The sequence below is a fragment of the Falco biarmicus genome, chromosome 1 (genome assembly GCF_023638135.1).
Source record: "Falco biarmicus isolate bFalBia1 chromosome 1, bFalBia1.pri, whole genome shotgun sequence".
Classification (NCBI taxonomy): Eukaryota; Metazoa; Chordata; class Aves; order Falconiformes; family Falconidae; genus Falco; species Falco biarmicus.
The window spans coordinates 31383733-31401513 of NC_079288.1; the positions used below are offsets into that span (position 1 = coordinate 31383733).

Consider the following 17781-nt stretch of genomic DNA (forward strand, 5'->3'; position numbering starts at 1 on the left):
GGTGTTGCACGCATCTGCCCAGTCCAGAAGTGCATTACACCTTCTTTCCACTGGTGCAAAGTGTTGGGTGGTGAAAAGTTTGGCCCAGAAGAAAGTCAGCATGATGCTGGCTTCCATCCATTTAGCCTCATCTCTACAGTTGTCCCAGTGTTTCTTCAGACTGGCTAAGTCTGCTAGTACTGAGGAGAACGGCCGTCAACAGAAGGTGACAAGAACAGTGCTGAGCAACCCGTTCTGGAGCTTCGGGGTAAAATTCGGTGCTTTTTCTGTGAATAAACCAAAGGACGTGGCTCTTCAGGTAGTTCCTCATTCCATCAACCGCCATTCTTTAAATGGCCTGTGGTACCATTTCATACAGGTTCCTGACTGTGCCTTTAAGTGGAGTGGCCTGGGAAGGACGTAGGGGTGGAAGGAGACAGCACTAGGCAGCTGCATTTTTTTCAAAAGCCAGTGCCTCACGGGAAGTACTAGCAATGGATGTACAGGGCTGCCTGGACTCCGTGAGTCAGTACAGCTCTCCAAAATACGTACGCATCCAGAGTCCTGTATGCGGATGTGTGCAGATTGTCTTCTATGCAACTCTTGCTCTGTCTATTTGGTAAGTGGATGGTGAAAGGATGCTGTGTTGTACCCGAGGAAGCGTTTCTTGTATTAGTGGTTGCCTGGTTACAATGTAGCTTTCAGCACTTCGAGTTTTGTGGCAGCAAACAAGGTCATTAATCTGGTGGTAGACCATTCTTGGGAGACAGGTGGTGTGGGAACTTTGTGGTGGGAGTGTAGCATGGATTTTTATCTAACAGGGTGGGTTGCTTGGACATAGTTAACTAAGCTGCCTCTAAAATCCACTGTCAGTTTTGTTTTTTGCCATGCTGTCTGGTTTTGTTTCTTGTCTGAAAAATCCAAATAACTCCACTGAATAATCTTAGATTTACACCACTGTTTCTGAGATTAGAGCCTGCTCTGTAGAGTCTCCTATTCAGGGTCAGATGAAATAGTGAGTCACCCTTTGCAGCAGATTTCAAGAACAATAAGATGTTTTAGGAATATACAATAACTGATTGCCTCTAAAGGGCAGATTTTCCTCTTTGCTGCCAAACTAGGGCTGTTCTCAGTGATAAGTGTTTGCTGAACAAAGTCTGCTGAAGTTCATGAAGTTGGTTTTATTCTCGTGGGAAGGCTGCAAGCCAGGACATTGAGCACACTGATCCCAATCTCACAAAGAATCAGGTCTGCAGGAAATTCAAGTTGCCTTACTAAGGTACCATACCCACCTACTGGTGCTCAGAGCTGGGTTCCCACTGCCAGTTTCCAACAATGTGGTTATCCCAAAGCACTGTTCTCCTGGAAAAGGCAGAAATGCTGTTATAATAGACCATACTAATAAAGGATCACTGATCAGTTGCTTTATATTTCTGTTCTTCAGGTACTGTTTTATCCTCCTCCAGAACAGTTTGTTGTTATATTGAAATGGTGCTAGCTCTTGTGGCTTGTTTTCCAAAGCAAACCTTTTATATCAGTTTTGTGTTGTGTAGAAAGTATCTTCTGAACATGGTTTTTCAAAGTTGATGGTGTTTTTATGAGTTAAATGAGCTAGATGACTTTCCTGTCAGCTTAAAAACATTTGAGGCATCCTTCCTCCTTTTGTTAACACACTCAATGCATGAGAAAGTGAAACCATTAGGTCAAGGTTTTCATAGTAATCAGCCTAAGGCACAAAAGATAGTCACTCTGGAAAGATAAGGATGAAGTATTCTAAGCTCTCGTAAAAAACAAACATAGAGAGGACACTACCATTTGGGACAGAAAAAGTCAGAGTCTAGGTACACAGCAACGCAGCATGGGTAAAAGTTTTTGGATGACCTCAAGTCCTGTTGTGGTTAATTGGTGTTTCACAAATGGCATCTGAAGGGCCAGGATGTCACCTCATGTAGTCTGTATAATTTAGGATGGAAAACAGAAATTTTCTTCATGCATATATCAATTCATTTCTGACAAAGCTAGAAGTTGCGAAAGTGAAAACAAGGCAGACTTTGGTCCAGCCGTGCATGTGCCTCACACTAAAAAGGCTCTCCATTACTTAAAAATGTCCATCTGACTTTTATCTTGCAGTGCATTTTGTCCAAGGATGATACAAACAAGCTGACCCATTTTATTCTTATGGGCTTATTTGTCCTTTCTGTTTTATCTGGCCAGTTGTATAGTCTTCATTCACAGACTCTATCAGGAGACGGATGAAATTAACAGCTCAGTTCGCACTAGTGTGAAGGGAGTGGCTTACACAAACAACAGGATCTGGGATACAGCAGAATACGCTATACCAGTGCAGGCAAGTCTTAATTTAATGTCAGTCCTGTGTTCAGCTTCCATTGATCCATCTGGTTGCTTTCCTGACATGACATGTCTGTATCCTGCCATTCAATGTAATTACATTGGAGATAGCAATGCTTAAAGCCAAATCTTCCCTTCCTCCTTTAATATAAGGGGTGTGTGTGTGTGTGGTGTGTATGTGTGGAATATCATGTCTTATGAAATTTCTGTGGTTCTATTTGTTACACAATTTTTACATAATCAATTTATTATTTTGGTAGTAGCAAACCTAGGGACGGATTCACTCTGGTATAGCTGTGCTAAACACAGCAGTGTTATTACCAGTTAATGCTAGTATATCTTTCTTGGTTGTGATGCCAGTTAAAAAGAAAAATAATCAGCACCTTCCTGCCTCTGGCTGCTCATTCCTTCCCAGAAGATGTCCCTACTTTTCCTGTTTGAGCCGGGTAAAATCTGGATGTCTATCAGGGGAAGATAGAGCAGGAACAGCCTTGTTGTCCTTTCAGGTGATATTCTGAAATAACTGATTTCTGAATGAAGTATGTGAAATTTCAGTCAGGTTCATGTCCTTTCCTCCATGTAGGGGGTAAACTCTTTTTTTGTGATGACCAACATCATTACGACAGAGAATCAGATTGAGCATACCTGCCCTGAGGTAAATATATTTTGTGATTTATACTTATGATGCATGGAACACATGCTGATGTAAGAGGGGACTGTCCTTGGAGCAGTCCAGTACAAGCAAATACTGTTGCTCTCTATGCCTGTATCTAAGCAGCTAACACGCAAGATCTCATTTAATTGCTCCTTTTCTTTCTTGGGGAGTCTGCTGGCAGTTGTGACTTCGCCTCTCACCAATGACCTTGCAGCCAAACCTATCTGCATCACTTTCAGAAGGTGATGACATTCAGGCCAGTGATTGCTGTCCAGCTTCTCTGGTATTGCTGCTGCTCTCGAAGAAAACCTGAAGGAATGATGGAGCTACAGAATTTCTATCAGCTTCTCTGCTAATCTGGTGCTTTTACTACTACTGTTGCTCATTCCTACGTGTCCCCTTCCTTCCTTTCTGTAGATCAAACCTGGTTGTCAGATGCAGCTCTCCTCTTCATTTGGCTGGCCTAGAAGTGGGACCTTGCAGAGTAGTTCCTGAATACAAGTTGACTTTCACTGGCAAAACTATATGGGACTGTTAGTAAACAAAGAATTTAAAACTCCAGTATAGAATTTATCGTGCTTAATAACATAGGAGAGAGTGTAAAAAATGGGAAAAGATACAAATAATAAAGGAAAATGTTATTGTAAGCATGGAAAGGGATTTTTTGTTGTTTTTGCAGGTAGCTGAGCCTTTGTCTCCTATAAGCCAGATAATTAGTAAGGGTTATACCGGTTCTGCATTGTTATTTTCTCTTATTATTTGAGAGTTATACATTGAAACTGAGTAAGGCTTTGTACCTAGGTGTGGAGAGGGAGATATTTGTATTGCTCTTTTATGTAATTTTTTTTCCAGTATCCCTTTGTCAAAGCTATCTGCTCTTCAGACAAGTCCTGTGAAAAAGGGAGTGTAGATATCCACAGTCATGGTATGTAAACGGCATTTTCAGATTGAAATACTTCGTCTTGTGTACTATCTTCTACCGCATTTTTGACCAGTGCAGCATGTGCAAGATCCAACCGGGAGAACTGCAGTACAGAATCCTAAGAAATATCTGAGAACATATTTTCCAAACCACAAAACTGAGTTCTTATCAGTTTGTGTGTTCCCTTACTAAAAGGAGAAACAGTGAGAGGGAGCAGAGGAAGGGGAGATGTGAAGAAGAGTATAGACTGGTGTGAATGAGGGCCAATCTTACAGTCACTCCCACTGAAGCCCATGACTGCTTAGCAAATGGAGTGATTGAAGGATCTGTAACACCCCTATGATGATTAGGTAGTTCTCAGAATAAGTCAGGGGACTTGTGTCCTGTGTTGGGACCAGTTGTCCAGAAGGCATCATACTGTTTTCATCGGCTATGTGAATTCTTTGTAGTACTGAGATTCCCTGAATTTGGGCTGCTGGCTGGATTAGCACTTACCCTGATAAAGACTAGACACTCACAGAAAATACTGAATTTCTAGGGATGCGGAAAGAGTTAAGGTTTTCTGACCACTTTTATGTCCTTGTTTAATTTGCTCATGTTGCTGAATTACACTTCTGACTGAAACAGTTGGTTTCTCGATTTATCCCAAGACTCAGATATGTAACTTTATATAAAACTGTGTAGAAAATTACTTCACCCTCAGCCAAAACAATGACAAGCACTACTGACCCAAGAAAATGGCTAAATAAGGATTGATGAGGTGTAGCAGGACTGTGGTTTGGGTAGTTTGTCCTACAGCTTCCTCCTATAGAAAGCTGCAACAATCTGAAATGTCAAGCTCCCTATCTTATATTTGAGGAGGAATCCACTGATATGTTGAAACTGTCTCTAACTGGCAAAAACCTCTTGTCTTTGCTGAGTAGAGCTTATTTCTTTACAGGGATTAAAACAGGAAGATGTGTGAATTACAATGCAACTACTAAAACCTGTGAGGTCAGGGCATGGTGCCCTGTGGAATCCATGGAAAGCCCCCCTAAGTAAGTGAAAGAGATATCTCCATTTTTTTGATATCAAAAGAAGAATTTAATTTGACAAAGTAATGAAATTTTAGGGTAATCCCTTTGCCTAGGCACATGTAGGTCTCATGTATCTTCTTTGTAGCCATACTGCTAACACTTATTATAATGTCTAAATAACTTACATCTAACAATCTGTCCTGGTGTATGATTCTGCAGTGAAATCATAGCCTCCAGTCTGTATCATCATGCAGCTGCCATAGAAACAGTTTTAGATGTCACAGGCTCATCTTCAGTTTACTAGAGGCATTTGGCTCATTAATTCAAATGTCAAGGAAAACGTATCAATGTAAGATAGGTTTAATCAGAGACAGAAATAAAAAGTTTTTTAACTTGGGGGTTTCTTCTGCAAGGCTTAGGGCTCTATGGTGTAGAAGTTCCTCGTGGGTTCATTTATCACAGTGAGGTTGCTTCCACCTCCCAGAAAAGTAGGGGCAGATTGGTTATCTGTACATTGTGCTGCAGGCTAGTGTGTGGGGATCCACCTCAGACTGAAGAACAGTCTCTCCATCCTCTCTAGGCAGATGATGACAAACTCAGTGCTGGCAATCTGCAATAGTGAGCTGAAGGCAATCCTAGGAAAATGACTCCACAAAACAATGCTGCTGTGACCTGGAGAGTAGGATGGAAGGGCCTCATAGCCATCTTTTTTTTGTAAGCCCATGACTGTAGTGTTCCAAGATAAGAATGTTATCTTTCTATCAACCAGAGCATGAAAAAAAAAAAAAAATACTTTATTTCAACTGAAATGATGGAAATCATACTCTAAGAGAGCAAATGATAAGCAATTTTAGCTCCTCTCAACCACCTTTGAAATACATCTGTAAGAAACTGGATCAATTATCACTTTTATTAACTCATTGCTTTTAAAAGATAAAAGCACGATTCTATGTGTATATCCCATATATGGCCCTAATTTGGGGTTTTCTGCAGACTGAGCAGTTTTTCCACTGCCAGGTCCCCTCCAGAGCCCACAATGCCTCCTACAGGTCCTTCTGCTGAGTTTTTTTCAGCTCTTCTAAAGGAATTTCCATTCCCTTCCCCTGCAGACAGAGTTGTGATCTGAAAAAGTCTTTGTCCTCCAACAACAGGAAGGCTGTAACTGTTCATACAGCATCCGGGAAAGATATGCATGAGCTTCCTGGGTTAATAAAATCCTAGAGTTTTTTTATAAAATTTCAGTGACTGCCAGTCATTTTTAAATGTCACACTGCGTAGGCTCACTGCTGCGTATGTTACAGAGGGAATTTTGCTTTTAATTACATCACTCAGCTGACACATTCTGTCTTGTTTCCTAACCTTCCTCTACAGCGCCAGTAGTCGGTCACTACCAGGGACCAAAAATAACAGATGAGAGGTTTGATCCAAACCTCTGATGTATAAAGTTCCTTCACAGGTTCCATTGGCAAGGAAAAAATGAGGAATCACTAAAAAGCAAAGCTCAGTGTTTATTTTCTACCAGAACAATACATAAACCCAAGGTCACAGCCCAGGAAGCTTTGCCATCTGGTTGAGATACTGTGGTAGCAATGTTGGGCTTTGGTTACACCCATGATTGTCTTTATTGTCCAAATTACTTCGAAAAGTAAGTTTCATGAACTATACTGGAGGCCTCCTTTTCCTTCCCGTTAGTTATGGCAGGAGCTGAACAAAGCCGTTGCATGTTGGCAAGGAGATTCTTTTATTTTTGATTGTTCATTTCTGTCTGAGGCAGGGCATGGCTGTCAGATTAGCTGGCTGAAGGACAGGTGTTTACAGACCTTTTTCAGAATAGCTTTGGATCAGATTCCAGATGCTTCCCAGTGGGTGAATTATGGAGATTTCTCACATTATAAGTTAATTCATTTTTAGTTCTTTAAAAATGAACATATATTATTAATGTCTTGACTATTATACACTGAAACTCATCAGTGACTTTCATGTCCAGCTATCATCCACAAATGTTAATTTGGTTTGCAATCAAGTCTCATTCATTGACTTGGTTTAGAAGACACTCATGAGAAGTCTGGATGGGACCAGACTCTTCAGCAGTGCCCAGCAACAGGACAAGGGGCAGCAGGCACAAACTGAAACACAGAAGTTCTATCTGAATATGAAGAAAAACTTCTTTATCTTGAGGGTGACAGAGCACTGGAACAGACTGCCCAGAGAGGCTGTAGAGCCTCCTCTAGAGACATTCAAAACCTGCCTGGATGCGATTCTGCGCAACCTGCTCTAGGAGAACATGCTTTAGCAGATTTAGCAGGGGGTTGGACTAGACCAGGGGTCCTCAAACTTTTTAAGCAGGGGGCTGGCATGCGGATGAAGTGGCAGGCAGTCATCTGCGGCTGCTTGGTTTCCCCCCTCAACCCGTGGGGGAGGGGGGCAGGGGGGTTCTGTAAATACAGGGGGCCGGACTGAGGACCCTGGGGGGCTGTATCCAGCCCATGGGCAGTAGTTTGAGGACCCCTGGACTAGACGATCTTCAGAGGTCCCTTCTCACACTGACCATTCTGTGATTCTGTTAAGTCCCTCCTGGAAGCTGCATGTCATCCAACTAATGTGCTTCTTGTCATCACAGATCTCCAATGCAGCTGCATTACTTCTAAATACAATGACAGGAAAAATACTCCCTGCTTAGAAGCACTGCACTGTCCCTTATGTGGCTGACTGCTTTGAAGACTGGGTTTCCCCCTTGGAATGGCTGTCTTGATGAAAATTAAAATAATCCTGGCTCATTCTGAAAATAGAACATCACCAATATTCTAGTTCAGCATAGTCCCTATGCTAGACAGACAATGCTAAAAATTATATCTCTTACTTTCCTATAGCCCTGGCAAGTCCTGGATTGTAGCAGAGGTTGTCTAACACAGTCTAGGCCGAGGTTACCCAGCTGGCAATTTGTGGACAATTCCTTCTTTCCTGCCACATCAGCTTCAGAGAAACCACTTTTTTGAGGAAAGGTCAGACTGGCAGCCAGCTCTCCATTATCTTTGCATTCCACCTGCACATTTAGTGACACAAACCACTACAGGGGAGTTCCTCAAACCAGTATCTTCTAGGAAGGCAAGACAACCTTTGGTGATGTGATTGACACTCAACTTCCAACGATATCCTCTAGGATTGAGTGCATGGTTCATTCTTATACTCTTACTAGCTGTGCAGCTCTAGTGTAAATGGCCAGCTGCCTGTGGGGACCAGCAATGAAACTGCCAATTCATTGTGCATAAATCATCACCTGTCAAATAGTTAATTTCTTATTGCTGTTCTATAGCAAGGTTTATAGGAGAAGTCTCTTGAGGTCATATTTCAGCTGCATGTAGAGATGCCAGTTAGGCCTGACCCACACAAACAAATGCAATAAAAATTTATACCTAAAATTAAGAAAGCCACCTATATCTTTCTTGATCCCCTGAGCCACCTCACTCCTTGCATTTCAATCTGTTATTCTTAGCAACATATTCCTCCTACTGACAGCTTTCCAGGTAATAGTAAAGTAGCATAACTGATGTATTTAAGTAAAAGAAGATAGTTAATTTGATGTTCCTTTTTTAGGCCTGCTGTTCTGAGGAGTTCTGAAGACTTCACTGTGCTAATAAAGAACAACATCCACTTCCCAAAATTTGATTACAGCACGTAAGTGCAACCATTCCTCAATGCTTTCTAAAGACTGAGTAGTTGTGCTCTGAAAAAAAGATTATATAAATTGGCACCTTCTTTACTCAAAAAGGCTATGCATTCAGGTATGTGGCTACCTGAGCGACAAGTATCAAGTTTCTGTAATTCTTTAGCCCTATTAATCCTTCAGGAACCAAGAGAAATAAGGAGAGCTTGCGAACAGAACCTCCCAGCATAACTCTCTTTGTCTCATGCACTGGACAACAGAATTGTTCATTCAGATATACTGGTTTATGTTAGGGTAAAATCACTGAAATGTAGCACAACAGATGTGTGATACAAATTACAAGGTGAAAATGTTTCATTTTCACAGATAAAATTTTGCTGGTGATAATGTCCAAAAAGTAAAGAATTCATCTTGGTACCCAAATCCCAGTTAGGGTTATATAGATCTGGTAGCTACAAAACCAAAAGCTCCTTTACTTACAAACTGAGTACATTTAACACAGGTTCTAGTAGGTGTGAAGTCCCTTACTTGTACCTGTAGCTGCTCCAGCTTGTTTATAAATTCAAACAGTTGTGTGTATATTCTTCACAGACTAAATTTTCCACCAAATGTAAATACTTCCTGCACATACAACAAGATAACTTCCCCCTTCTGTCCAGTTTTCCGTCTGGGAGATATCCTTCAGGAAGCCAAAGAGAATTTTTCTGAGGTGGCAGTGAAGGTATGTGATACCACTTTTTTTTCACACTCGGTGTTAAAACATTTTCTTGATTCTTTTCCTGCATGTTTTGCTGTCTGTCATATAATGAAATTGTTCTAGGTTTAGAAACTGGCTGTGTGAGAAGCAAAGTAACGCCAGCTTTCAAGATTTAAATGTGTTTAACATCTCACAGGATGTTGACATAGTTGATATTATTGTTGACAGAGTGGATGGTATTTTGTTAACATTGTAGCTTGTAGAGGCCCTTTTACAAAGCACAGTGTATTTGAATAGTTCCTATACAAGGCTGTTGCTTGTGGTCATCTTTTGATTCTACTGAAGCAGATCCTTAATCATATTGCTGGGGAAATCATCCAGAAGTCAGACTGACACATATGGCAGCTTACATTCAGAGTCAAAAAGCATTTATTTTTGCTGTTACATCTTCACTCTGTTCTTTAGGGTATCGAGCAAAATGCCCTTAGTGCAGTACCCAGCCATACCTCTAGAAAGTCGATATTGACAGATGGGTAGAACAGAAGCAGAGGCAAAGTGTCCTGCCTAGAATGACCACCAAGCCACGTTTATGGATTCTCAGCCTGGCACAGTGCATACAAGATGAAACATTTGGACTTGGTGCTGACAAAACTTAGGCTTGCACTCAGGCTTTTTGTTTGAGCCTATAGGTAGTTTAAGGCAACAAAATGACTGTCACAGTGTATCAGCTACATCCACACTTGTGCTACTAAGAGGAAGAGAAATAGACAGAAGGTAGGAAAGGCCTGAATGAATGGTATCTTCTAGCTCACGTGATGAAGTCACTTCAACAGAAGACTGCTCAATTGGCAAACATTGCTTATGAGTTAGCATGTCTATAGAGGTGTGCCCCTGCCAACGGCATCCCTCAAATCTCCGCTGACTTTAACAGCATTTTAGCCCAGGCAGCAATCACAGCACTAGTCCCTAAGCTTACTGTGTCTGTTTCTAGGGAGGAATTATTGCCATTGAGATTAACTGGGACTGTAACTTGGACAGATGGTTTTACAACTGCCGTCCAAAGTATGGGTTTTATCGCCTTGATGACAGAAAAACTACTCCTGGATTGCACTTCAGGTAAAACAATGTTATATGAAGCAAGTAGAATGTTTTCTGGGTTGAAGCAAAGATGTGATGAGGTGTGAAGAATGATGACTTGGAATGACAAGGCATTTGATTCTCCTTCTTCACTGTCACGTCCTTAACCTGTGTTACTGCAGTTGTATAGATGTATCATCACAGTCATCTTCTAAGTGAGCATGTTTCTATTGCAGGAGATTTTATTTCTGTGTTGAAAGGCCTAGAAATTTCCAACAAGTATTCCAGGAGCTAACACACAGAATAGTTTGGGCAGATTTCACCATATGGCAACTGAGGCTTGAAACTACCTAAACTTGTGAGTTTCCCAAGGAAATTAACACAAATAAAATAAGAAAGTGTTTTTCTTCCATCGGAGTAACCCCACAGTTCACTGAATCAAGATTTATTCAAAAGCAGATTAGAGCTGTGGTTCTGTGTGCATATAGATTTATGAGAAATTTTGACAAAAAACCTTGAGGTGACTCCAGTTCTAAATAGTTACACAAAGCATTTATCAAATGCTTATCAGCATATTTAAAGTTGTCCCTCAGATCTCGGTCAAAACTCTTGTGTAACAACATTCCTTTTTTTGACTCACAGCATGATTATTATTACATTATAGGTTTTCATACATTTGTGATGCTAACATGAGTGCCATAATTGTCTAGGAGCTGCCAGCATATTCCAAAGCTGCATTGTGCTGGAGATGTGCAAAGACAGAACAAATAGGTGTTCCCTCTGACCTGGCAACCACAAGCAAGAAGTGGGGGAGATTAGAAGGAAAAAGTAAGACAGTGCTGTGAGGCTGAGGCCACCAATCTTTCTGCTGAATATACTTTTGTAGGTAAAGCAGTTTCTGAGAAGGCTTTTAGAAGGCGGCAGTGGAGTGGTTTTGAGCATGTTTACTGTCACATTAACTGCTGGAGTCAAAATGCCAAGAATGGGTTTGCCCAAAATTTTTACCTTTTAAGCATCAAAATGCCAGTCTGTAGCACGTTTATACTGATTATACTGAAATCTCTGCTGAAGGAAATGAGCCTGGTCTGAGAACACAGGCTGCTGGGAGAGTGTGCGTGATGCCAGATCACATCCTGGTGGCCTGTCTCTGTATCTGTTAATCAAGGGGTTTATTGGCAAAGAAAAGTCATTCTCTAATGTTTCCAAATTTAAAAAAGAGGAGTAGAGTAGTTCAGTGCAGCAATTTAAAAAGCAAAGGCAGTGAAAGCTGAAGAGCAGTGAATAGATTGAGCATAATACTATTTAAAACAAGCATGGATGTTTTGGTGAAGAGCATGCACAAACCCTGCCACACTGTTGAGCAGGTGTATGCCAACTTGTATAAACAGAGCTGCTGACTGCAGAACTACCCAAGTGAGTAAGAGGGGGACAGCTAGAAATGATCCTACAATTAATATTTCAGGAAAACTTTCTTGACATCAGTGACATGTCATAAGAATGTAAAATATTATGATACCCAAGGTCCATCCAGCCCAGCATCCTAAAGCTAATAAAGGTCAAGAACAGGTGAACATTTGGGAAAACAGCATAAGAAACAGGGCACATACAGAGTGCTGCTTCCCCTGCAGTCTAGCTGTCCTGGAAGTCAGGAAAGCTACTCTGGACAGCTTATACCCTCTGTCTGCCTGGAGCCCTATCGATTTCATCTCAGTTCCAAAGGGAATTTTGTGATAGACTTACATGGAAACAGGCTTTAGCCTTCCAAAAGAAAAGAACTACTTGAGGTGCAAGAGAGCAAAGCTGCAGCCAGTGGTCAAGAAAGCTCTTAACAGGTCAGCTCTGACCACAAAGCTGTTACAGAGAAGGCTTCTACTCCATCAAGAGCAGATGTGAAATAACCTCTACCCTGAGGGCTAGAGAAAAACCTTTGATCTTGGAAAGAGTTAGGAAAACTTTCAGATAAAACCTAACTGACCTGCAGGCTTCAGAGGCTAAGAACTGGCCAATAAAACATGTCTTGGTCACAGACTGTGGAACCATTCAGCACAGGAAAAAGAGCATTTCATGTCTGTGCTAGCAAGGAGAAAGCAGAACACATTATAATCTGTTTTTCTGAGGGACTCACTGCCTTCGGAGAATACAAATCAGATCATGGTGAATGGGAAGCAAATGATCGCATGATCTAGAGAACTCTGATTGAAAGCACTCTGAAAGCCTGCCAAACTTAGCTTGCAGTAGGATGTGCAGGAGAGAGTGGAATTGACTAAAAGCTTGCTCTAGGCTGGTTTGTTAGCATCAAAATGGCAAAGCAGAGTAGCAGTGACTGAACCCAAAGAGAAAGGAAAGGAGGAAAATGTATTTTTCTTAGATGTCTCTGTCATCTGAATGAGTACCTAGAGATGCTTGAAAGCAGAGGGCTGAGATGATGACATTTATGCCAGACTTATCCTCTTAAACAGTTTACACTTTTGGTACTTGAACAGGCAACAGCTATAAAAAAATTTTCGATTAGCAATGACAGAGTGGTCTGTGAGTATTCACCACCCCTGGAACTGACCTTCTGTTTCTTCAGCTAAGCAAATTCCTATTCAAATTATTTACCTAAATGAAGAAGGACAGGACTCAGAGATCAGTAGAGTAAACCAATCAAGAAAATACAGCACTTTAAGTCCTGGCAGCATGTCTGAGGCAGAAAACATACAGGTCTTGTTATCAGAGATTGGATATTAGTACTATTGTGTGGTTTAGTATGTCTTTCAGTTTAATGTAATGATTTTGCCAGTACTGCCAGCTTTTCATTGTCAGATTTAAAAAGATCTCTTTGTTCCATGCTCTGTGACTGCTTATTGATCCATAAGCTGATATGGGCTGTGCTTCAGGAAGGTTATGTTCTTGACAGAATAAATTGGAAGTTAGTAAATGTTCATATGATTCTCACCACTCCCTACTGGTCGAAGAATAGAAAATGATTGATACCCAGCATGCTGAAGTGCACTCAGGAGTTCGATTTGGTCTTGGATAACATGATATGAAAGCTTTCAGAGCAAGGGCATGCTTGTTGCCAGCTCTTCACATACACTTGCTGGGGTTTTCTGTCTGCTTTACCTGTGATTGAACTTCTTTCTGCAGTTTCAAGTTCCAATTTGAATTGAGACAGCAAAACACTCCTTTGACATTAGCTGGATTTTTGATTTGTCTAAATCTCTATGTATGTGTTAATTTAGTGTCGACTGCCAGGTCAGATGCTGAGCAAAATACTGTTCATCAAGCCTCAGCACCTTCATTTCAGAAGGCTGAAAGAGCTGGAGGAAGAATGGAGAAGAAGTTACACCTCTTTTTGTGTTCTGCAGCCTCATGGCATTATAACCCCCAGGGAAGCTGCACAGATCTTCGTTTACTCTTTTGCAGATATGCAAGGTACTACAAGCTACCAGACGGGAGGGAGCAGAGGACTCTTTTCAAAGTCTATGGAATACGGTTTGATGTCCTTGTCTTTGGCACAGTAAGTGCAATTCTTTTTCCTTGTGGAGGGAGAAGAAAGTTTGCTATTTCCACAGCCCCACTTCTGCCATATACCCCTCTCCTCTCTCCTGTCCATCATTCTGGAATGGAAGTCATGTCAGATAAGTAGATCTAAACTGAACTGAGCAGCATAGGAGAACAAAGCTGAGTATGAAATGGCAGGGCTGGGAGAGAGGCAGAATTTTTGTTTAAGACTGAGACAGTAACAACTACATCATGGCATGATGTTACTGTCATGAGCCCCATGCGTCACTGCTGTTTCCCTCTTAAGTTGTTTATTCTCCCCTGCGAATGTCTTAGATGGTCTAAGAAATTTTGGGATTGATTGAATTGCAAAGAGGCAACAATACATTGTGAAGAGACAAAAAAAGTAAAGCCATAAAGTTGAATGAATGTTTACAGATCTTGCCTCACAGTTATTCTTTTCTGCTTTATTTAAGGGTAGAAAATTTAATGCCATTGAACTCATTAAGAACCTTGGGTCCATGATATCCTACATTGGTTTGGTAAGAGACTTATTTTTAGGGTTAATAAAACCAGTTCTAGAGATACAGTCTCATTAAGAATGTGGAATCACTACTTGCTTTTTTTTTCATGTGCAGGTTGCATGGGCCATTGAATTTGTTCTTTGGGTAGGTAGTTACTCCCACTTTGGCAAATCATCATTCTACAAAATTTTCAACAGGAAAAAGTTTGAGACTATGCTGGATCCAAGACAGGTAAAGAATGTAAATTGCTGCTCTATGGATACAAAAATGCAGCTTCCATGTAGCTGTGCACAGCATGCGCTGCATGAGTGCAGTGGGCTGTACACACTGCCTTGGCATGGAGAAGTCACACCAGCTCTATCAGGGAAACTTGCAGGGAACAGTGATCCCTCTAAACAGTACAAGGATGTCATGAAAGGGTTGTCCATGAAGAGAGCATTGCTCAAAGGCTCTTCCCTGCCAACTTCAGTTGCTTCTTCCTGTTTTTCAAGACAGTAACAGTTAATTTTCTGGGCTGCCTCTAATAATCTCCCAGCATTTTAGACATGCATTTTTAAAGGGTGAAGAGTAGAGTACCTAAAGGCTCTGCACAACCACACTCCTACAGTTAGCTCCATACCATCTCTTCCTGTTCCCTCTGTCCCCGCACTTCCCCATGTCCTTGCTAGCCCAGATACTGGAAATACAGGCCTTTGCAACATGCAGTTGCAGGGTATTGTTAGTGGAGTACAGGTTACAGAACCCAAGCCCTGAGGTCAGATCTATGCTTTGTTTGTCCCCAGTTCTCCAAGTATCTCCAGCTGATAATGCTCATTTCTTCTGCTGCACAGGTGCTGTATGTGTCCTATATTGATGAGCCACATGTTACCTTGATAAAGATGCCTCTGAAAACAAGCTTGCAGCATGCTGAAGGCAGTATTGTTGAGGTAAAGACAAGACACTTAACCTTTGGGATCCTCCCTTTGGAAGGGAGAGCTGAGGGATGTCATTCCAAACTGATCTGGGTTTCCACCATCCCCACACATGCCCATATTTCCAGATTAGATTCTCAGGGGCTAAAATAGATTCCCATTGTCTGCTTCAAGTTAATAGGTCCTGTGACCAGAGGATGTCTTTTCTAGAGTCAGCTAAAAATTGCTGCTTTCCCATGGTGGGTATATGCCAGTGGGAGTGCGTTGGTGTTGAAACAACTTGTGAGGTGTTGATTCGATTTCGCTAGGGTGGGCGCTGGCAACACAGAAAGACAATCCTCCTCCAGATCTGCTGATCTATCATCATTATCCCTATTGTGCTGTGTCAAATGAAAAAGCCAATGGTGAGGATCACTGTTGTAAATTCTCCCTGCAGTTGGATTAAGATAATGCTGTTTAATTTATGTTGGGAATTGTTGCAGAGCCACCCTGTGAAATTCTGTGATGCTGGCAGCTGGCGCACCAGCGAGTCCAACGAGAACCATGATAATGAAGAATCTGAGCTGGGGCAACCTCTCAGACAAAGGGCCTCTTCCCCAGATGGCCAAAAGTGGTGCTGCTGTGGCAAATGCCGGCCAACACCAATGTACCATGAGCAGCTCTGCTGCCGAAGGAAAAAAGGGCAGTGCATCACAACCTCCTATGGGTTTCAGCAGCTGGTGCTGTCCCGTGACACCCTGAAGAAAGCCCTTCTCTACAAAGACCCCTTCATGGACCTGATGGATGATGATATCAACAACAAGCTGCGTCACCTTGCTTATAAGCAATACATCCACTGGCATTTTAGCTGTTTTGATCTAGAAGACAGAGCCGTCATCCCAAACTGCTGCAGGTGGAAAATCAGAGATACTTATCCCAAAGCAGTCCACAACTATACTGGTTTTAATATGGAATGAGAATGTAGCACAACTTGAGCTCACATTGTGCCTCACCTTGGGCATTTAAATTTTGTTTTCTTTCACAGAGCTTTTCTTATATATTAAAAAAAAAAAAAAAAAAGAATAGAAAGCATGTGACTTACCAAAAGCTTCTGTAGTACAGCTGAATTCTTGTATACTGTCTTTGGAGAGGCACAGTTGTCTACTGCTTAGCATAGAGGAACAAATACCTTGAGCTAAAGTGCTTGCTTCTGCCTTTGCTTCATTCTGCAAGTCACCCCATGTGGTTCGGAAATGTAGGCTCTGGGACAAATTCTTAGGGCTACATTTTAGTAAGAGCTTCCAGGTCTTCTGTCTTTGCACTGATACATACCAGAATCACAGCTGAGTCAGGAGATGACCAACACTCTGAAAATAAGATGGAGCCAAGAGTCATCTCAAAGCATGACCCCTGAACAAAGAAAGTCCAAAAGAGATAGCACTTGAAAATGTGGTCCTGAGCATATTTTCCCCGTGGCACCTTTCTGCAGCCCTGGATCGAGAGGCTCTAGAAAGAAACACTGAGCGTGTAGTTTCATAACTCACTGTTGAAGGCCTCAGGGTCCATCCAGATTAAACAGGCCCATTTTAGATTACTTGTGACACAGACAAAGCATTTTCTGAAAAGCCCAGGTGTTCTCTTGGTATTGCTCCTTTTAGCTTGAACTTAGGAATTACAATGAAAAGTACTTTTACTGTCTTTGTGTAATATTTTCAGGCATTTCATTCATACTCATTGAAACTGTAATGTTGGACTTTGGCCTCCTGCTTGCTCTTCACTTCAAACAGGCCTTGCATCGTATACCTCCTCCTATGGAACTTGGCACACTGTGAGTTGCTTTGTGCTACAACGCGTAAGGCCAAAGTACAGCCAAGGAGCAGCAAACTCAGGGTAGATTTACCCTCACTCCAGCACCTTTTCAGTTCTTTCTTTTTGTTATGCTCAGCATGTTCTATTTTTGTAGAGAGAAGGTGAGAAGGATTGTAACATGTATATTCTGCACTCCTTTCTGAGCTAACCCAGCAGTTTGCCATTTCCATTTCCCAAATATATGTTAAGATACATTACTGTCAGCTATATTTGTATTTTCAATTGTAATATGCATTAATTAACGTTCATATTACAGCATCTTATGTATCTAGAGAAGAAAAATATTACAGTTGGCATTAATGCATTCCTGTTCTGAGACATGAACTGACTCTCTGTTTGGAAATAATTACACTGAATGTTCACTTAACACTCTGATTTTAATCTCCTTTCACATTTGTATAGGTGTTCTTCCTTATCCTTTCCCCTTTTTTTTTGGTGATTTCAGTTTTGACTGGTTGTAATAAATAGAGTGTTTGATTTATCTATCGCTGGCTCGAAGTGTCTTTATAGTTTTGTACTGTCTGAAATTCCTGCTGCCAGTTTGTCATTTGCTTCATCTCTTCCCATGATGTACCTGCTATTATGAGAGTTATGGTGATGTTTCTGAAATAAGCACTGTGTTGGACAGCTCAGCATCAGGCGGAAAGTGCATG

The 17781-nt window shown here is 41.4% G+C and overlaps 1 protein-coding gene across 2 annotated transcripts; it reads left to right on the forward strand.

The window, feature by feature from the left end:
- Positions 1–405: 405 nt before the first annotated feature.
- P2RX7 (purinergic receptor P2X 7) lies at positions 406–17613 on the forward strand. 2 transcript variants are annotated; one of them, XM_056342648.1, is made up of 13 exons: positions 416–598; positions 2194–2326; positions 2912–2983; positions 3836–3908; positions 4846–4942; positions 8516–8596; positions 9177–9306; positions 10274–10398; positions 13768–13861; positions 14322–14387; positions 14484–14600; positions 15200–15295; positions 15763–17613. In XM_056342648.1, the coding sequence occupies exons 1-13, from the start codon at positions 474–476 to the stop codon at positions 16234–16236; spliced, it is 1683 nt and encodes a 560-aa protein (XP_056198623.1). In that variant the 5' UTR covers positions 416–473; the 3' UTR covers positions 16237–17613. The 2 variants fall into 2 exon arrangements, with proteins under 2 accessions (XP_056198634.1, XP_056198623.1); XM_056342659.1 differs by lacking the exon at positions 2912–2983 and having other exon boundaries at positions 406–598.
- Positions 17614–17781: the final 168 nt, after the last annotated feature.